The sequence below is a fragment of the Oncorhynchus nerka genome, linkage group LG23 (genome assembly GCF_034236695.1).
Source record: "Oncorhynchus nerka isolate Pitt River linkage group LG23, Oner_Uvic_2.0, whole genome shotgun sequence".
NCBI lineage: Eukaryota > Metazoa > Chordata > Actinopteri > Salmoniformes > Salmonidae > Oncorhynchus > Oncorhynchus nerka.
Genome location: NC_088418.1, coordinates 30,067,592 through 30,088,212, shown reverse-complemented (window position 1 = coordinate 30,088,212; position 20,621 = coordinate 30,067,592). Strand labels below are relative to the sequence as shown.

Sequence of the window (20,621 nt, the reverse complement as noted above, 5' to 3'; positions counted from 1 at the left end):
CTCAATGCATCCCACAGTTATGTCAAGTTGGCTGGATGTCCTTTGGGGGGCGGACTATTCTTGACACACACAGGAAACTGTTGAGCGTGGAAAACCCAGCAGCGTTGCAGTTCGTGACACACTCAAACCGATGCGCCTGGCACCTACTACCATATCCTGCTTAAAGGCACTTAAATATTTTGTCTTGCCCATTCCATGTCTCAATTGTCTCAAGGCTTAAAAATCCTTATTTAACCTGTCTCCTCCCCTTCATTTACACTGATTGAAGTGACATCAATAAGGGATCATAGCTTTCACCTGGATTCAACTGGTCGGTCTAAGTCATGGAAAGAGGATGCACACTCAGTGTATAAAACAAAACACACATCATAGCTAGACTTACCACAGAACAAAGGGTTCTCGTCACTGTTGTCCCCACAATTGTTGTAACTGTCGCACAGTTGGCTCGCGTAGATACAGATGTTGGTGCTGTCACACTTGGTTTGTCCGGAGGGACACGTTCTGGGCGCTAAGGGAACAAAGTAAAGTAGAAAAGGTTAAAGGTAGATTCAACGATATGATGTTACAATAAGGAGCGGGGTAACTTCTGACATAAGAAAAGAGAGTTTGAATAAAGAGGTCAAACTTTACTTATGTCACACAGCTAATATGTTGCTGGACAGAGTGAACTCCTAAGCACATGTGCAGATGCTTAACAGTATCTGTGGACTAGTGCAGTCTCTTTTTTGGCACTCTTGCTAATATCTTTGTTTCGACTCTCTTTAAATCAACTCTATTCACAGCAGTTATCACTCACGACAGTTGATCTCGTCTGAGGTGTCGTTGTCGCGGCAGTCACTGTAGCCGTCGCAGACGAAGGCGGCGGAGATGCAGCGTCCATTGGTGCAAGTGAACTCGGTGGCGGAGGCACAGGTGGGGAACGCGCAGCCCAGCTCGTCACTGTTGTCGCCGCAGTCATTCGCGTAGTCACAAACGTAGGACAGGGCCACACAGCGGCCGTTGTCACAAGTGAAGTCCTGGGCCGAGCACTCGTGGAAGGCTGAGAGGGGAAGTAAGAGAAGGTGAGCACAACTGGTTTCTCTTGAAGATTCTTCCTTGCCATTGTGCTTTTCAAATCAAATCAAATTGTATGTCACATGCGCTGAATACAACAACCTTACAGTGAAATGCTTACTTACAAGCCCTTAACCAACAATGCAGTTAAAAAATAAATAAATAATAAAATACCTAAAAAAAATAAGAATAAGAAATAAAAGTCACAAATAATTCAAGAGCAGCAGTAAAATAACAATAGCAAGGCTAGATACAGCGGGTACCGGTACAGAATCAATGTGCGGGGTCACCGGTTAGTCTTTGGGGTCTACGCCAGGTTACTGTAAAGCACTTTGTGACAATTGATCTAAACAGGGCTTTATAAATACATTTGATTGATTATTTGATTGAGCAAGTGTGTAAATCTATGGGAAATACCATTAATGGAGTCTTTTTAACAAGGTTGCTAGGTGCAGGGAAATGACAGTACAGGGAGCACACTTGAGCTATAAAACATTTGACATGACCGCTGAGTTTGAAAGATTCAAAACTTAAGAGCTCTTGGCTTTGCTGTTGCTGGGTCTTGACTAAAATGGCGGCAAAAAACAGACTGAGGTAAATACACTCACCGCACACTCTCTCCAGCTCGTCTGAGTTGTCCTGGCAGTCACTGTAGCCGTCACACTTCAAACGCACTGAGATACAGCCACCATTCAGACAGGTGAACTGCTCGGGCTGGCAACGGTTACCATTGTCATGGATACAGTCCCTGCCATTGTTGGCCAAATACCAGTTACCCGATACAGGACACTGACACTCTGGACCAGAGGGACCTATAGGCAGAGGGAACCATCATCAGGGTCAGGGGTGATAGACATTGGCAGGATGGACATAAGTAGATGTTACTTTAGTTGCTCAATCTTATTGTGAGTTAAGTGTGTGACTACCCACTGGGAACAAACTGGTTCATTCAACTTTGTTTAAATTTAGTTTGTCAACTTATTGTGATGTGGAAAATATATTGGATTTGAAAAAAAGTTATCAATGTACACTTGTTTTGAGGGTAACATTTAAACCACAAGATTATGTCATCATGGTAACAAAATTTCAACATCGAAAAATCTTGAATTTGTTGAATTTATAGCTCTAAAACAACGTCAGATCTTCAATGCAGTATCCACTTACAAGTGGTGTAAATACTTAAGTAAAAAAACTTTAAAGTACTACTTAAATCGTTTTTTGGGGGGTATCTGTACTTTACTATTTATATCTATGACAACTTTTACTTTTACTCCACTACATTCCTAAAGACAATGTACTTTTACTCCATACATTTTCCCTGACACCCAATGTACTCGTTACATGTACTCTTAACAGCGTGTTCGTAACCAACTTGTCTAGTTAAATAAAAGGTTACATTAAAAATACATTTTTTAAAAACAGAACAGGAAAACGGTTTCTGTTTGTCTGTTGCCAGTTTGTCATGTCCCACCAGCGGGATCCCTGTGCGCTAGTTTTCCCCCTAGTCTTCCCAGTGCTGACCTTTCTGCCTGTCCTGTACCTGCCTGACTTGGATTATGACTCTTTGCCTGCCTTGACTTACCTTTTTCCTGCCCCTTGAACTGTAAGAAACACAGAGACTCGTACTATCTGCCTCCTGTGTCTGGATCTAGGGTCTTAGCCTGAGCCGTAATAACTAAACACAAATGCTTCATTTGTAAATGTGCCCCTGACAATCTGTAAATTATAAAAACAATAACATTGTGCCGTCTAGTTTGCCTAATATAATTAATTTGAAATTATTATTAAATATAGTTAAAAAAAATCAAATACTTTAAGACTTTTACTCAAGTAGTATTTTACTGGGTGACTTTCACTTTTGAGTCATTTTCTATTTAGGTATCTTTACTTTTACTCAAGTATGGCAATTTGTTACTTTTCCACCACTGCCACTATCAAAAATATATATAAATAGGCTGGGCTGTACTGAAGAATTGATCTATCTACAACTACTCTTTGGTCTCCCATTCAGGGTTTTAACCCAGACCTCCTTAGCTATGATATTTGTCACTGACTATTACTAATGTGCTATAGTGAGAAAGATTGTTGAGAAATCTCCACTTAAACACTAAACAGATGTACTGCTATCGAAGGGTAGGTTTAACAGAGCATACGAAATGTAACCATACTTTATACCTCAAATATCATCAACGACGCTATTTAGGACTATATACCAAGTCATGAACAGCTATTGTTTCAATTCAACCCAGGATTCAACAATAAATAGGCAATGCATAGGAATAGGGTTTCAAGTTTCAAGCTCTGGCTAACTTCAAATGTAATGATATTTAGTGATATTGAATTGTGTTTGGTTGTCAACATTTGAAGGAGATATACAGGTAACAGGACAAAATAAAGGAAAGATCAACATAAAGTTTCTTAATAAGGAGTTGGGTCACCGCGATCCGCCAGAACAGCTTCAATGCACCTTGGCATACAGTGCATTCTGAAAGTATTCAGACCCATTGACTTTTTCCACATTTTGTTATGTTACAGCGATATTCTAAAATCAATTTAAAATAACGAATCCTCATCAATCTACACACAATACCCCATAATGACAAATCAAAACACACGTTTTTTGAAATGTTAGCAAATGTTTATGTTATATATATATTATATTTTTTTTTAAACAGATACCTTATTTAGATAAGAATTCAGACCCTTTGCTATGAGACTCGAAATTGAGCTCAGGTGCATCCTGTTTCTATTGATCATCCTTGAGATGTTTCTACAACTTGATTGGAGTCCACCTGTGGTAAATTCAATTGATTGGACATGATTTGGAAAGGCACACACATGTCAAAATAAGGTCCCACAGTTGACAGTGCATGTCAGAGCAAAAACCAAGCCATGAGGTCGAAGGAATTGTCCGTAGAGCACCAAGACAGGATTGTGTCGAGGCACAGATCTGGGGAAGGGTGCGAAAAAAATTCTGCAGCATTAAAGGTCCCCAAGAACACAGTGGCCTCGATCATTCTTAAATGGAAGAAGTTTGGAACCACCAAGACTCTTCCTAGAGCTGGCTGCCCAGCCAAATTGTGCAATCGGGGGAGAAGGGCCTTGGTCAGGGAGGTGACCAAGAACCCGATAGTCACTCTGACAGAGCTTCAGAGTTCCTCTGTTGAGATGGGAGAACCTTCCAGAAGGACAACCATCTCTGCAGCATTCCACCAATCAGGCCTTTATGGTAGAGCGACCAGACGGAAGCCACTCTTCAGGAAAAGGCACATGACAGCCTGCTTGGAGTTTGCCAAAAGGCACCTTAAAAGGTCTCTCAGATCATGACAAACAAGATTCTCTGGTCTGATGAAACCAAGATTGAGGGGACTGGGAGACTAGTCAGGATCAAGGGAAAGATGAACGGAGCAAAGTACAGAGAAATCCTTGATAAAAACCTGCTCCAGAGCGCTCAGGACCTCAAACTGGGGGCGAAGGTTCACCTTCCAACAGGACAACGACTCTAAGCACACAGCCAAGACGACACAGGAGTGGCTTCGAGACAAGTCTCTGAATGTCCTTGAGTTGCCCAGCCAGAGCCCAGACTTGAACCCGATCGAACATGTCTGGAGAGACACTCCCCGTCCAACCTGACAGAGCTTGAGAGGATCTGCAGAGAAAAATGGGAGAAACTCCCCAAATATAGGTGTGCCAAGCTTTAGCATCATACCCAAGAAGACTAGAGGCTGTAATCACTGCCAAAAGGTGCTTCAACAAAGTACTGAGTAAAGGGTCTGAATATTTATGTAAATGTAATATCAGTTTATTTTATTTTATACATTTTCCAAAATGTCTAAAAGTTTGTTTTTGCTTTGTTATTATGGGGTATTGTGTGTATATTGATGGGGAAAAAACATTTTAATTCATTTTAGAACAAGGCTGTAACGTAACAAAATGTGGAAAAAGTCAAGCAGTCTGAATACTTTCAGAATGGACTGTAGATTCTACAAGTGTCTGTAACCCTATTGGAGGGATGACACCATTCCTCCACCAGAAATTCCATAATTTAGTGTTTTGTTGATGGTGGTGGAAAAACGCTGTCCCAGGCGCCGCTCCAGAATCTCCCATAAGTGTTCAATTGAGTTGAGATCTGGTGACTGAGATGGCCATGGCATATGTTTTACAACGTGTTCATGCTCATCAAACGATTCTGTGACCACTTGTTCCCTGTGGATGGGGTTATTGTCATCCTGGAAGAAACCACCCATCAGGATAGAAATGCTTCACCATATGTTAAAGCTGATCACTCAGAATGGCTGTGTATGTATAGGTGTTTACCTCTCCCTCTAAGGGGTTGAGTGGACCTAAACCATGCCAGGAAAATGCACCCCACACCATGACAGCTCAGACATCTAAAATGTTTCCTTTATTTTGGCAGTTACCTCTATCTTTTGCTTGGATAGTTCCATACGTGCCGTTGTCTGGCCTTAATTCCAGTTCAATTGATATGTTGGATTCACGTCTCCATCGCAACCAAAAATCTAGTTAAAGAACAGGTCTAAATCAAATCTAACTTTATTTAAAGTGCATTTAAAGTTTGATTTGATTCAGTCCAATTCTTGAACTTAAGATTTTTGGTTGAGATGGAGACGTGAATCCAACACATATTAATTTGTAGACAAACTGGAATTAAAGCCAGACAGTGGCACAGATGGAACTATCCAAGCAGAAGATACATCTTCAAATATTGATATTTGGTTGCGTTGACAACCAAACAATTCAATATCACTTTTGAGATATAATAAATAGCCTATTAACATGTCAAACAAAAATTAAAGTTAAAGAATGGGATTAAGCCAGTGACTCAAGTGGAACTATCCAGGCAGCAGATAAATCTCCTTTAAATGTTGATATTCGGTGGCGTTGTCAACCAAACATAATTCAATATTACTTTTGTAATACCATAAATAGCTAATGTAACATTCCTCATTTTGAGGTTACTGTAACTATAAATGTTTTATAACTATAAATGCAACTATAAATGTTTTATGTAGTCATAAAGCATGCATGTTCAAGATGGCATGCATATTGTAGGTCACATGCTTCGTAGACAACAGGTGTAGACTAACAGTGAAATGCTTACTCACGGTTCCTTTTCCAACAATGCAGAGTTAAAGATTTAAAAATATTTAGATATAAAAAAAAGACAGTGAGTAACGAATAAAAATGACAAGTAAAAATAACATGGCTATACAGTATATAGGGAGTAGAAAATAACATGGCTATACAGTATATAGGGAGTAGAAAATAACATGGCTATACAGTATATAGGGAGTAGAAAATAACATGGCTATACAGTATATAGGGAGTAGAAAATAACATGGCTATACAGTATATAGGGAGTAGAAAATAACATGGCTATACAGTATATAGGGAGTAGAAAATAACATGGCTATACAGTATATAGGGAGTAGAAAATAACATGGCTATACAGTATATAGGGAGTAGAAAATATGGCTATACAGTATATAGGGAGTAGAAAATAACATGGCTATACAGTATATAGGGAGTAGAAAATAACATGGCTATACAGTATATAGGGAGTAGAAAATATCATGGCTATAAAAAAGGGTTACCAGTACCGAGTCGAGGTGCAGGGGTACAAGGTAATGTGCAGGGGTACAAGATAATTGAGGTAGCTATGTACTGTACATATACTGTAGGTAGGAGTAAAGTTACTAGCAGCAGCGTATGTGGTGAGTGTGTGTGTGGTGTCAGTATGCATGCGTGTGCATTCTATGTATGTGTGGGCGTATGTAGTATGTGTGTGTGTGTGTGGGTAGAGTCCAGTGTGTGTTCATAGTCAGTGCAAGAGAAGGGTAAAAAGGGTAAATGCTGGTAGTCTGGGTAGCCATTTGATTAGCTATTTATCAATCTTGTTTAGAAGTCTTATGGGTTGGGGGAAGAGCTGTTCGGGGTCCTGTTGGTTCCAGACTTGGTGCATTGGTTCCCATTGCCATGGGCTAGCAGAGAGAACAGTCTGTGGTTTGGGTGGCTGGAGTCTTTTACAATTGTTCGTGCCTTCCACTGACACTGCCTGGTATATAGGTCATAGATGATGTACTGCGCTGTACGCATTATCCTCGGAGGATCCTTGCGGTCGGATGCCAAGTAGTTGCCATACCAAGTGGTTACGCAGCCAGTCAAGATGCTCTCGATGGTGCAGCTGTAGAACTTTGAAGATATGAGGGCCCATGCCAAATCTTTTTCAGCCTGCTGAGGGGGAAGAGGCATTCTCGTGACCTCTATCACAACTTTGTTGGTGTGTTTGTGCCTTCCACTGACACCGATGGATCCTTAATGATGTGGACACAGAGGAACTTGAAGCTCTCGACCAGCTCCACTACAGCCCTGTCAATGTGAATGAGGGTGTGCTCGGCCCTCAGTTTCCTGATTTCCATGATCAGTTTAGGGAGAGTTTGTAGTCCTGCTCCCTAGGGGTTGTCTCATCGTCATCGGTGATCAGGCCTACCACCATCGTGTCGTCGGCAAACTTAATGATGGTGTTGGAGTTGTGCAGGGCCACACAGTTGTGGGTGAACAGGGAGTACAGAAAGGGACTATGTTGAGGGTCAGCATGGCAGATGTGTTGTTGCCTACCCTCCTTCCGTCGGGAAGTCCAGGATCCAGTTGCAGAGGGAGGTGTTCAGTCCCAGGGACCTTAGCTTAGTGATGAACATCGAAGGCACTATGGTGCGGAATGCTGAGTTGTAGTCAATGAACAGCATTCTCACGTAGGGTGTTCCTTTTGTCCAAGTGGGAAAGGGCAGTGGACTGGGAAAGGGCAGTGGACTGCAATAGAGATTGCGTCATCTGTGGATCAGTTGGGATGGTACGTGAATTGGAGTGGGTCCAGGTTGTCGCAGGTCTATGAAGATCGGAGGGCATGCTGTCCGGTCCTCTTGCAGTCTCTATGGGGGTGCCACAGGGTTCAATTCTCGGGCCGACTCTTTTCTCTGTATATATCAATGATGTTGCTCTTGCTGCGGGCGATTCCCTGATCCACCTCTACGCAGACGACACCATTATATATACTTCCGGCCCGTCCTTGGACACTGTGCTATGTAACCTCCAAACGAGCTTCAACACGCCATACAACACTCCTTCCGTGGCCTCCAACTGCTCTTAAACGCTAGTAAAACCAAATGCATGCTTTTCAACCGTTCGCTGCCTGCACCCGCACGCCTGACTAGCATCACCACCCTGGATGGTTCCGACCTTGAATATGTGGACATCTATAAGTACCTAGGTGTCTGGCTAGACTGTAAACTCTCCTTCCAGACTCATATCAAACATCTCCAATCGAAAATCAAATCAAGAGTCGGCTTTCTATTCCGCAACAAAGCCTCCTCCTTCACTCACGCCGCCAAACTTACCCTAGTAAAACTGACTATCCTACCGATCCTCGACTTCGGCGATGTCATCTACAAAATTGCTTCCAACAGCAGTTTACTCAGCAAACTGGATGCAGTTTATCACAGTGCCATCCGTTTTGTCACTAAAGCACCTTATACCACCCACCACTGCAACTTGTATGCTCTAGTCGGCTGGCCCTCGCTACATATTCGTCGCCAGACCCACTGGCTCCAGGTCATCTACAAGTTCATGCTAGGTAAAGCTCCGCCTTATCTCAGTTCACTGGTCACGATGGCAACACCCACCCGTAGCACGCGCTCCAGCAGGTGTATCTCACTGATCATCCCTAAAGCCAACACCTCATTTGGCCGCCTTTCGTTACAGTTCTTTGCTGCCTGTGACTGGAACGAATTGCAAAAATCGCTGAAGTTGGAGACTTTTATCTCCCTCACCAACTTCAAACATCTGCTATCTGAGCAGCTAACGGATCGCTGCAGCTGTACATAGTCTATCGGTAAATAGCCCACCCATTTTTACCTACCTCATCCCCATACTGTTTTTATTTATTTACTTTTCTGCTCTTTTGCACACCAATATCTCTACCTGTACATGACCATCTGATCATTTATCACTCCAGTGTTAATCTGCAAAATTGTAATTATTCGCCTACCTCCTCATGCCTTTTACACACAATGTATATAGACTCCCTTTTTTTTACTGTGTTATTGACTTGTTCATTGTTTACTCCATGTGTAACCATGTGTAACTCTGTGTTGTCTGTTCACACTGCTATGCTTTATCTTGGCCAGGTCGCAGTTGCAAATAAGAACTTGTTCTCAACTAGCCTACCTGGTTAAATAAAAAAATAAAATCTTCACAATTGTTGGAATAATCTGTGCAGAATCTCATGTACTATGGGCTCGGGAGAGACAACGGTTGAAAGTCATGCGTCCTCCAATACACAACCCAACCAAGCTTCTAAACACAGCGCACATCCAACCCGGAAGCCAGCCGCACCAATGTGTCGGAGGAAACACTGTGTACCTGGCAACCTTGGTTAGCGCGCACTGCGCCCGGCCCGCCACAGGAGTCGCGATGAGACAAGGATATCCCTCCTGGCCAAGCCCTCCCTAACCCGGACGGCGCTAGGCCAATTGTGCGTCGCCCCACGGACCTCCCGGTCGCTACCGGTTACGACAGAGCCTGGGCGCGAACCCAGAGTCTCTGGTGGCACAGCTGGCGCTGCAGTACAGCGCCCTTAACCACTGCGCCACCCGGGAGGCGCACCATGTACCTTTAATGCAATCTCAACTGCAATCCAGGTAATTTGATTCTGCCATTAGATGAGGCACAGTGATAGCGCATTAAACAAAATATCTGACATTGTATTCCCATTTAAACTTTGCTGTACTTTTAAATGGTTGAAAGTGCAGTGATAGACATTTGGGTGACAATTAAACCAAAAATCAGACATTGTTTATCCGTAAAAAATGTGGTCGTGCTTTTCGATGGTTGAAATCATAGTGATTGTAAATTGAAATAACTTTTGCCTGTCTTTTTGAGTGGGTGAATATAGGTTGTAATCTGAATGATCAACGTCTCAACTAAATACTGTATTACGAAATTATACATGTTGAGATAATGTGGTGTGCCCAGTGAGTATTGTGGTTCTCAGAATTTCACCTGAATCATTAATTGATGTCAATGAGAGATGAGACATTTGAGTTTAGCATGTGGATCTCTCCTGGAGGAACTCCAAGACACTAAAAGCAAATGTTTTGTTATTCAAACTCCTGACCTGGCACGCAGACGTGACTACACCCTCCGTTAAACTGCTGACAGGGGCTTGAGCAAGCCTGCTGCTTGGAGCCGGCGTACACGTGGATGTCGTTGGGCCTGTACTGTAGTTCCTGGACCAGGACCGTGAAACCTGACCCGTCGTCTTTCCCGGCACGGTAGACCGCTCGCGTGGTCCAGTCAGTCCAGTATATGTCCTGCTGGAACACGGTCATAGCGTAGGGGTACTGGACGCCCCTCATGATCACCTGGCGCCTCTCCCCGGTCAGGGTGGAACGCTCAATCTTATCTCTAATGGTGAGAGGGAAGGGAGTGGAGAACAATAACGGATGGGTGGGTGGGTGAGTCGGTGGATGGATGCATAGAGGGATGGAAGGATGAATGGATGGAGAGTTAGAATGATAAGAGATCATGAGAAATGGGTGCATAGAAAAACATTGTAGCCTACTGCTTTTAAATATTTAAGGAAGTGGAGAATTGTTCAACACTTTTCTGGGTAAAAAAAAGCAATTGTGTCAACAATGGCACATGATTTGGACTTATTGATTCCACCTCATTTCGAACTAAGCGACCAGCTACATTCTAAGAAATGACACGGTCAAATGGTAATTACCTATGAGTGGTACAAAAATGTTTAGTGCTGTACATTATAACACAAAACAAACAACAGCTGAAACATTACAGAATGTTACTGATGGTCGTGTTCTTACAGGGAAGCGTCGGCCCAGTAGAGCATCCTTTCCTCGTAGTCTATGGAAAGTCCGTTGGGCTGGGACAGACTGGTGCTGATGATGGGCACCCTGAAGTTTCCACCCAGTGTAGCTCTCTCGATCTTAGCAGGGCTCCCCCAGTCAGTCCAGTATAGGTAGCTACAGAGAGAGAGAGTGTTAAAGAGAAATGTTATCCTGGCATCTTAGCTTAGCCAAGGCCCCTATGAAGGGGTGTCTGTACATGACTATTTTTACTTTTACTCCACTACATTCCTAAAGAAAATAAATGTCCTTTTTACTCCACACATTTCCCATGACACCCAAAAGTACTCGTTACATTTTGAATGCTTAGCAGGACAGGAAAATGGTCTAATTCACACACTTATCAAGAGAACATCCCTATTGCCTCTGATCTGGTAGACTCACTAAAAACAAATGCTTAGTTTTTAAACTATGTGTTGACCCTGGCTATCCGTAAATTTTAAAAAACAAGAACGTCGTGTCGTCTGGTTTGCTTAATATAAGACATTTAAAATTATTTATACTTTTACTTTTGATACTTAAGTACATTTAAAACCTAATACTTTAGACTTTTACAGTAATATTTTACTGGCTGACTTATACTTGAGTCATTTTCTTTTAAGGTGTCTTTACTTTTACTCAAGTAGGAAAATTGGGTACTTTTTCCACCACTGCCGACCGCAAGGCGCTACAGAGGGTGGTGAGTAATGCCCAGTACATCATAGCGGAAGGCCCCCAAAAAACTCCAGCCACCCAAGCGATCGACTGTTCTCACTGCTACCACAGGGCAAGCGGTACCGGTATATCAAGTCTGGAACCAACAGGACCCTGAACAGCTTCTACCCCCAAGCCATAAGACTGCTAGACAAGACTGCTAAATAGCTAATCAAATCAAATTTTATTGGTCACATACACATAGTTAGTAGATGTTAATGCGAGTGTGCAAAATGCTTGTGCTTCTAGTTCCGACCGTGCAGTAATATCTAACAAGTAATCTAACAATTCCTAACAATGACCTTATACACACAAGTGTAAAGGAATGAATAAGAATATGTACATATAAATATATGGATGAGCGATGGCCGAACGACATACGCGAGATGCAGTAGATGGTATAGAGTACAGTATATACATATGAGATGAGTAATGTAGGGTATGTAAACATTATATAAAGTGATATTGTTTAAAGTGACTGGTTATACATTTATTTAATAATACAAAATTGGCTAGAGATTTGAGTCAGTATGTTGGCAGCAGCCACTCAATGTTAGTGATGGCTGTTTAACAGTCTGATGGCCTTGCGATAGAAGCTGTTTTTCAGTCTCTCGGTCCCAGCTTTGATGCACCTGTACTGACCCTGACTTCTGGATGATAGCAGTGTGAACAGGCAGTGGCTCGGGTGGCTGTTGTCCTTGATGATCTTTTTGGCCTTCCTGTGACATCGGGTGGTGTAGGTGTCCTGGAGTGCAGGTAGTTTGCCCCCGGTGATGCGTTGTGCAGACCTCACTACCCTCTGGAGAGCCTTACGGTTGTGGGCGGAGCAGTTGCCGTACCAGGCGGTGATACAGCCTGACAGGATGCTCTCTATTGTGCATCTGTAAAAGTTTTGAGTGTTTTCGGTGACAAGCCAAATGTCTTCAGCCTCCTGAGGTTGAAGAGGCGCTGCTGTGCCTTTTTCACCACGCTATCTGTGTGGATGGACCATTTCAGTTTGTCCGTGATGTGTACGCCGAGGAACTTAAAACTTTACACCTTTTCCACTACTGTCCCGTCGATGTGGATAGGGGGCTGCTCCCTCTGCCGTTTCCTAAAGTCCACGATCATCTCCTTTGTTTAGTTGACGTTACTTTCCTGACACCACACTCCGAGGGCCCTCACCTCCTCCCTGTAGGCCGTTTTGTTGTTGTTGGTAATCAAGCCTACCACTGCAGTATCATCTACAAACTTGATTGAGTTGGATGCGTGCATGGCCACGCAGTCATGGGTAAACAGGGAGTACTGGAGAGGGCTGAGAATGCACCCTTGTGGGGCCCCAGTGTTGAGGATCAGCGGGGTGGAGATGTTGTTTCCTACCCTCACCACTTGGGGGCGGTCTGTCAGAAAGTGCTGGACCCAGTTGCACACGGCGGGGTCAAGACCCAGGGTCTCGATCTTAATGACGAGTTTGGAGGGTACTATGGTGTTAAATGCTGAGCTGTAATCGATGAACCGCATTCTTACATAGGTGCTCCTCTTGTCCAGATGGGTTAGGGCAGTGTGGAGTGTGATTGCGTCGTCAAGACCCAGGGTCTCAATCTTAATGACGAGTTTGGAGGGTACTATGGTGTTAAATGCTGAGCTGTAATCGATGAACCGCATTCTTACATAGGTGCTCCTCTTGTCCAGATGGGTTAGGGCAGTGTGGAGTGTGATTGCGTCGTCTGTGGACCTATTGGGGCGGTAAGCAAATTGGAGTGGGTCTAAGGTGTCAGGTAGGGTGGAGGTGATATGATCCTTGACTAGTCTCTCAAAGCACTTCATGATGACGGAAGTGAGTGCTATGGGGTGATAGTCATTTAGCTCAGTTACCTTAGCTTTCTTGGGAACAAGAACAATGGTGGCCCTGTTGAAGCATGTGGGAACAGCAGACTGAGATAGGGATTGATTGAATATGTCCATAAACACACCAGGCAGCTGGTCTGCGCATACTCTGAGGACGCGGCTAGGGATGCCGTCTGGACCGGCAGCCTTGACTAACCGGTGTCTGTATGTAGCCTCGCTACTGTATATAGCCTGTCCTTTTACTGTTGTTTTATTTCTTTACTTACCTATTGTTCACCTAACACCTTTTTTTGCACTATTGGTTAGAGCCTGTAAGTAAGCATTTCACTGTAAGGTCTACCTACACCTGTTGTATTCGGCGCACGTGACAAATAAACTTTGATTTGATGGGATTTGTAAAATTAGCGATCAATGAATGCAATGTATTTTACCCATAGCAGGGATCCACAATGATGCCAAGAGGGCGGTTGGCATGGGCTATCAAGGAACGGTTCTGCCCGTCCACTCCCATGGCCTGGACACTTCTGTTGTAGTAGTCGGTGAAGTAAAGGCGCTTGTGAACCCAGTCATAGGCCAGCCCCTGTGGATAATTTAAATCTGAGAGACAGAGAGAAAGAGCGAGAGTGAGAGTGAGAGAGAGGATGAACATTTAAAAGAAAGAGGGGAGAGAAAGAGAGAGAAAAGAGTCAGAGTGGGAAAAGATAAAGGTGAGGATGGAGACAACCTAAGTCACCAAGGTAACTAATACTGCAACTTATAGATGTTAACAGCTACACTCAATACTGCAACAAGACATTAAAGGCCCAATGCAGCCGTTTTTGTATCAACATCAAATCATTTCTGGGTAGCAATTAAGTACCTTACTGTAATAGTTATCCATGGTTAAAATAGATTTTTTGCAACAAAAAAATTTCTCAAGATAAATTTTGCTAAGACTGTCTGGAAGTAGGAAGGGGGAAACTGAATAGTATCTGTTATTGGCAGAGATCTTTGGAACTTTTGGCATTTCTTTCATTATGCATTATGCATTGGCTGTATTTCTGTATTTTGAAAGTTATATATCTTGAAAACTCGATTGCTGACATGCAAAACATTTTTTGAATATATCAACAATGGACTAATGAAACAAATACCAAAATATTGTTAACTGATTTCCCATCTGGTGATGTCACCAGGCAAGCCAAAACTCCACCTATGCAAAACTTGCTAGTTAGAAGGTCCTATGAACACGGAACAAAAATATAAACAAAACACAGTGGTGGGCCGTCACGGCCAGCAAGGCCTTCTCTGCTGGCCTAAACATCATCAGAATATAATTTTAAAAAATATATATTTTCCCACAAATATGTATTAAATTATTCCCCAGAGTAAGAGTTATACTCTTCATTTCATAGCTTTCCTCTTGGTTGCACTGCTTCCAGCCCCAGGTTGAGATTTGGAGGGCTGGTCTTTATGTTAGATCTTTTATCCAATCATATTCAGCCATCATGTATTGCCAGGGGTCTAAAAATCTGCCCTCAGGCCTTCAGAATCAACAGTGCGGGCGCTTGTAGCTTAAAGTGAATGGAAATGAAAATTTAGTGTCAACCAATCAGCTTTAGAGTTGGCTATTGAACGCCTGCTGGCTGGCTCCAGTGTTACACAGGAGCCAGCTAGCAGGCGTAGTGCGTGCACGTCTTTTGATTGGATTACCAATATTGAGAGGCAGGTCCTATATGGACAGGTATATGCAAACCTGAACTAGGAAACTGAATTTGATAAACTAATTAATTTGCGTACTACTAAGCTGTTTTTTTGGTGTTTGGAGCCACACTGGCTTTGCAAAGTTGAGTTGTCTAACCAAGGCAGCAATGAGACACGGCTGGGCACTTACAAGCAATGGTGCTTTTGAAAACTTTTGGGGCAACGGGAGCTGCACAATGAAAAGGTATTGTACTCTTCCCCTGCAATTCTATGAATAAAAATGTCAATTTCAAGGTGACGCAACGCCTGGTTTTATACTGCGTTTCTGTCTAAATGTATAGTGTCTAGCCATGGCATCATAATGATGGTAATAAGAGGTGGATTAATTCGGGTGGGACTGTGTAGGACCTCACTGAAGGCCCAGCCCCCAGGCTGACAAAACATGTAGTGTTGGTCCCATGTTCATGAGCTGAAATAAAATATCCACAAAATGTTCCATAAGCACAAAAAGCTTGTTAAAAATATATATAAAAAATACGCAGCTGTACCTTGTGCTGGGGACAATAAAAGACCACCCTAAAATGTGCTGTTTTGTCACACAACACAATGCCACATATGTCTCAAGTTTTGAGTGAGCATTGGCATGCTGACTGCAGGAATGTCCACCAGAGCAGTTGCCAGAATTTAGTGTTAATTTCTCTCCGTCTCCATCGTTGTTTTGGAGAATTTGGCAGTACGTCTCACAACCACATGCCACATGTAACCACGTGTATGGCGTCGTGTGGGTGAGCAGTTTGTGGATGTCAACGTTGTGAATAGTGTGCCACATGGTGGCAGTAGGGTTAATGTATGGGCAGGCATAAGCTACGGACAATGAACACAATTGCATTTTATCGATGGAAATTTTAATGCAGAGATACAGTGACGAGATCCTGAAGCCAAATGTCGTGCCATTCATCCACCACCATCGCCTCATGTTTCTGCATGATAATGTCGCAAGGCCCTCCCGGGTGGTGCAGTGGTTAAGGGAGCTGTACTGCAGCGCCAGCTGTGCCATCAGAGTCCCTGGGTTCGCGCCCAGGCTCTGTCGCAACCGGCCGCGACCGGGCGGTCCGTGGGGCGACGCACAATTGGCCTAGCGTCGGTAGGGATGTCCTTGTCTCATCGCGCACCAGCGACTCCTGTGGCGGGCCGGGCGCAGTGCGCGCTAACCAAGGTTGCCAGGTGCATGGTGTACCCTCCGACACATTGGTGCGGCTGGCTTCCGGGTTGGATGCGCGCTGTGTTAAGAAGCAGTACGGCTGGTTGGGTTGTGTATCGGAGGACGCATGACTTTCAACCTTCGTCTCTCCCGAGCCCGTACGGGAGTTGTAGCGATGAGACAAGATAGTAGCTACTACAACAATTGGATACCACGAAATTGGGGAGAAAAAGGGGTCAAAATTCATTAAAAAAAATGTTTTAAAGATAATGTCGCAAGGATCTGTACACAATTCCTGATAGCTGAAAATTTCCCAATTCTTCCACGGCCTGCATACTTACCAGACATTGAGCAGTTTGGGATGCTCTGGAACCCACCAGATACTGACTGGTTTTCTGATCCACACCCCTACCTGATCCACGCCCCCTGATCCAGACCCTTATCCACTCCCCTACCAGGTATCTGTGACCAACAGATGCATACCTGTATTCCCAGTCATATGAAATGCATAGATTAGGGCCTAATTTATTTATTTCAATTCACTAATTTCCTTATATGAACTGTAAAATCTTTGAAAAATTTGCATGTCATATATATATTTTTTGTTCGGTGTAGATTGTACTTTCAACCAGAAAATATCAGGAAATAACAATGATAAAATTATTTCACACTTTTACAGTGTTAATTTCATCAAAATGAGGGAAAACTTCATTTTGACTGTACTGGGCCTTAAAGCCCCCCTTTTTTATTTGATGTTCAAATCATCACAGTATATGGATGATGCGAATTTTCACAGCTTTTCGCAGCTTTTTGTTAAAAATCGCGCAACAAGTCCTGCTACCCATGCCAGGAATATAGTATATGCATATGATGAGTATGTGTGTTAAATCTGGTTAAATCATGTCTGTGGCTATAACAGAACGTGTTTAGGAGTAAAAATCCCTGGGAAAACTGTTCACCAAAAACAAAAACAAAATATTCATCCGCCAGTCAATATATTGTCTAAGGCGATAGAAAATAGATGAGGTTCCGTTTACAATGCCTACAGCTTCCACACGATGTCGCCAGTACTGGCATTTCATTGCTGGTTTATCCTTGGTTAGATGACGTATAGGCACTTCCTGTCTTGGGGTGCACCGGAGGAAGTTATGAAAGTATGAAAAATGGACGATGATTTCAAGACTTGCTGCTATCGAATACAGATCGCCCCGTGATCAATTTGATCGATTATTAACGTTTATTAATACCTAAAGTTGGTTTACAAAAGTAGTTTGAAGTGATTTGTAAAAGTTTATAGGCAACTTTTTTAATTTTAAAAAGTGACGCTGCGTCTTGTAAAGGTGAATTTTCCTGGATCAGACCGGCCTTCATAAATTGACATTTTGGGTATACAATGACGGATTTAATCGGGAAAAAGACCCAATTGTGATGTTTATGGGACATATAGGAGTGCCAACAAAGAAGCTCGTCAAAGGTAATGAATGTTTTATATTTTATTTCTGCGTTTTGTGTAGCGCCGGCTACCGCTAAATCTTTTGTTTAGATCTCGTTCAGGTATTTCGGGGGGGGTGCATGCTATCAGATAATAGCTTCTCATGCTTTCGCCGAAAAGCATTTTACAAATCTGACATGTTGGCTAGATTCACAACGAGTGTAGCTTTAATTGAGTACCTTGCGTGTGTGTTTTAATGAAAGTTTGAGTTTTATCGAGTACTAAAGGTGGCGCTCTGAAATTTCCGCTGATTTTGGTTCCTGTACAGGAACCACAATCCGTAACAGGTTAAAAGTAGGAGGATACATATGCAAATAAAGGATGACTGGTCATTGATCAGAATAATCAGATCCGATTGTGATGTCACAATCTGAGCAGGCTGAAATTCTAGGCATTATTTTCACTCTTCCACAAAAAGGGCATTATCATAATTTTCACAATTTCATAATTTTCACAATCATTACAAAAACTGGAAAACCACACTATACATTGTCTTCCCCAACCCTCGGATTCACAACACTTACTGTCGGCTATGATGACAGGTGCACCGGTAACCGTGGTGATGACATAGCCTATCCTGCTTCGGCCTATCCCCATGTACTGAGTAAAAAATATCCTCTTGTCTGCAAAGTCAAAATCCAGCGCCACCACATTATAGCCCAGGTTGATAGGAGGGAAGGGGCTAGTGTGATCGGAGGGGTCTAAACGTAAACTATTCATGGTGTAGTCCGTGGTGAATACCAGGAATTCGTCCAGACCGTAGCCACACGACACTCCATTGTTGAGGAGCGAACCGTGGGCGCAGGCGCAAGTGGGTTTCTCCTGCTCGGGCAGAGCGAAGCAGAGCTGCTGGCAGCGCCCATTGTCCTCCTGGCACGGGTTGAAGCCCACCAGGTTGGCAGCGGTGGGCTGCACGTGGGAGTTGAAGACCACCACGTCCGTGAGCCCGTCAATGCCGTCGCGGATCACCTGGTGATGACAGTGGCGTTGTTATTTCCGTCTTTGAATGTGAAAAGACACTATTTTTGTGCTTTGTGATTTTGTGGTACTTTTGTGCAGCTTGTGCAGCATACATTGTTGTGTACATTAATTATAAGTATTCTGTTATGTTACTTTGATAATACATTTTGAAGACACTAGGCTAAATAAAGCTACTTCATAATCACCTCTGGCTGGGTCGTATTCGCTGGATCCTTGCTGGCCTGGAAAAGCTTCCCGAGCTTTCTATCCACCCACAACATAGAATTCCCAAATATTGACAATCCGTAGGGAGCCGGGTATCGACTCCCGTAACGGACAATCTCCCTCTGTGTCCCATCGGGCGCCATGCGCGAAATCATATCCAGCACATCGTCTGTCCAGTACAGGAAATCGTTGGTGTAGTCGACAGTGAGGCCGCGTGGCGATGCCAGGCTCTCGGAGGCTAACACGGTGCGGTTGGCACCATCTAGCTGGGCACGTTCTAGAATAGAAAATAATACATTTGTTACACACACATTGAAAGGCACAGGGTTTAGGTACAGGTTTAGGATGCAGCACCACTGGATGGAAAGCTATTTTGGGGGTTAAGGGCCTTGCTCAAGGGCAAAACGGTACTGGTAGTAATGACACCAGCAGCCCTCCAGTAGCCAGTTCAATTCCCACTTTTCCTTTTGTATATTGTAAGTTGTTTTCTGACTTTATTGAACAGAGAGAGAGGGTGAGTGGGGAAAGATAGAGAATTTGTGTCAAAGGGCAATAGGCCGGATTCAAACCTATGCCAACCCTTTAAACGTGTGCAGGAGACAGCGGCTTAGACCGCTAGACCACCCTAGGTCACTGTTCTCATCGCCCAGCCGGGGACCTGAAACGGCAACCTTTCGGTTATTGGTCAACCTCTATAACCTCTGGACTACCTACCAATTTTGGGGTTCTGGCCTCCGTCGGCCCAGAAGAGAAAACGGAGCTTGGGGCTGACGGCAAGGTCACTGGGCCGGTCCTCAGTGGACTTGAGGAGGACCGTGCGGTAGGGGGTTTCGAGGCGGGTCACCTCCAAGTAGGTCTGGGCCTCAATAGCGTTGGTGAAGTAGAGGTTGCCTAAGGGGGAGAGGATGGGAGAAAGAACATTTAGGGAGTGAACAACATTTATATTGAGGGATACCTGGACCTTTTTGAAATGGAAATGGATGGCCTTTCCCCTGAGGAAAAATATTTTTACCTGGCCCTCCCCGAGCATAAAAAAAACTAAACATGTAACCCCCCCCTCCAAAAATAATTATTTAAACAAAATATCAGGGAATATTAGATACCTTTTTAGTAGGCTATCAATGTTGCAGACGTGCTTTCTATCAAAATAAACCTGTGGTTGAGAACCACTGCAGTATTCATACCACATTCATGTTATCCGCTAGAAGGGTGCATTTACCAATTTAAGCGATAAGGGCGATAAATCGAACGATATATTATACATAACTATAAAACGTTGGCAAGCATCCACACTAGAAGAAAGTTTACATTCTACAGTAGCCTACACCTGTCAATCAACTGTCAACGCATCCTACTGCACGCCGTAGGCCTATTATTAAGGTGATAGCACAGACCATTCAGTGCTTCAAAGTGTGTTCATTGTTATTGTGACAACTGCAAATAATATTTCAAATTACATGTAGCTTAATGAAAATGTTTAATCAAATGCTGAAATTCAACAACAACCGCTGTTTAGCCTGCACATCTTTTACATCGTGTCATT

The 20,621-nt window shown here is 43.4% G+C and overlaps 1 protein-coding gene across 2 annotated transcripts in view; it reads right to left on the bottom strand.

Moving 5' to 3' along the window:
- lrp2b (low density lipoprotein receptor-related protein 2b) overlaps positions 1-20,621 on the bottom strand; it is a 116,444-nt gene that overhangs the window by 53,858 nt on the left and 41,965 nt on the right. For both annotated transcript variants that reach the window (XM_029629670.2, XM_029629669.2), the window contains exons 40-48: positions 19,793-19,969; positions 19,060-19,355; positions 18,418-18,862; positions 13,949-14,114; positions 10,956-11,114; positions 10,247-10,536; positions 1,662-1,865; positions 797-1,039; positions 383-508 (exon numbers count right to left, since the gene is read on the bottom strand). In XM_029629670.2, the coding sequence (XP_029485530.2) occupies positions 383-508; positions 797-1,039; positions 1,662-1,865; positions 10,247-10,536; positions 10,956-11,114; positions 13,949-14,114; positions 18,418-18,862; positions 19,060-19,355; positions 19,793-19,969 (2,106 nt within the window). The remainder of the gene's footprint in view (positions 1-382; positions 509-796; positions 1,040-1,661; positions 1,866-10,246; positions 10,537-10,955; positions 11,115-13,948; positions 14,115-18,417; positions 18,863-19,059; positions 19,356-19,792; positions 19,970-20,621) is intronic.